Source organism: Calidris pugnax, unplaced genomic scaffold (assembly GCF_001431845.1).
Source record: "Calidris pugnax isolate Ruff unplaced genomic scaffold, ASM143184v1 scaffold782, whole genome shotgun sequence".
NCBI lineage: Eukaryota > Metazoa > Chordata > Aves > Charadriiformes > Scolopacidae > Calidris > Calidris pugnax.
Genome location: NW_015091573.1, coordinates 1 through 803, shown reverse-complemented (window position 1 = coordinate 803; position 803 = coordinate 1). Strand labels below are relative to the sequence as shown.

At 64.0% G+C, this 803-nt stretch overlaps 1 protein-coding gene across 1 annotated transcript in view; it reads right to left on the bottom strand.

Moving 5' to 3' along the window:
• Positions 1-633, bottom strand: part of LOC106899850 (cytoplasmic phosphatidylinositol transfer protein 1-like) — a 9,357-nt gene extending 8,724 nt beyond the window's left edge. Inside the window, exon 1 of the mRNA XM_014961776.1 lies at positions 314-633. Within this exon, the coding sequence (XP_014817262.1) occupies positions 314-633 (320 nt within the window). The remainder of the gene's footprint in view (positions 1-313) is intronic.
• Between the last annotated feature and the right edge of the window lie 170 nt (positions 634-803).

Below are 803 nucleotides of genomic sequence, written 5' to 3'. Positions count from 1 at the left end.
CCCATCAAGGACTAATGCTCCATTTGGCAAATCTACCAGGGAGGCCAAGAAAAATTGGCCCAGGAGATGCCCTGCCCCATGGCCCGTGGAGCAGGTCCTGTGCAGGACAGGGGTGCATGGGCCCTCCTCGGGGCACAGACACATCAGTCACTGGCCGCCAAATGTGCGCCTTTGGTAACTCAAAGGATGGGGCTGAAAGCAGTTGTGAGAAATAGAGAGGCTGAGGCTGTCCCCTGCCACCACGGGGCTGCCCCACAGATCCGGGGTCCCCTCCCTGCCCAGCACCCTTCACCGGGGGGGTCCACAGCCTCACCTGGAGAGGTGGACCCGCTTCTCGGTGAACTGGCCGGGGCCGTGGACGGGGTCCTCATGGGGCTCGTTCTTCACCACCTCCACGCCCTCGCCCTTCTCGCTCTCCTGGTGGCTGTGCTTGCTGATGGTGTAGAGCTGCCCCACGCGGTACTGCGACCACAGCGTCCCCTCCTCAGGGCGGGGGCCGGCCCCTGCCCCACCACCCCCTGCCCTACCACCCTCCCCACACACCGCCGGGATGGGGCTGACAGCTTTTCCAGCCACACCACTGAAGAGGGGAAACTGAGGCACGGAGCAAGGAGGTGGAGGACCCCCAGCCATGCAGAGGGGGCTCCTGGGGCAGCCTGTTCTGCCCCTGGGTCTGCTCCATCCGGGTGAGGGATGGATCCTGCCCTCCCTGCTCCTCCCCAGGCTTCCTGCTCAAGAAACGTCTGGGGATGCAAGGCAAAGCTATCTGTACAGATGGATGTGGATAGGGATGTGGATGTGGA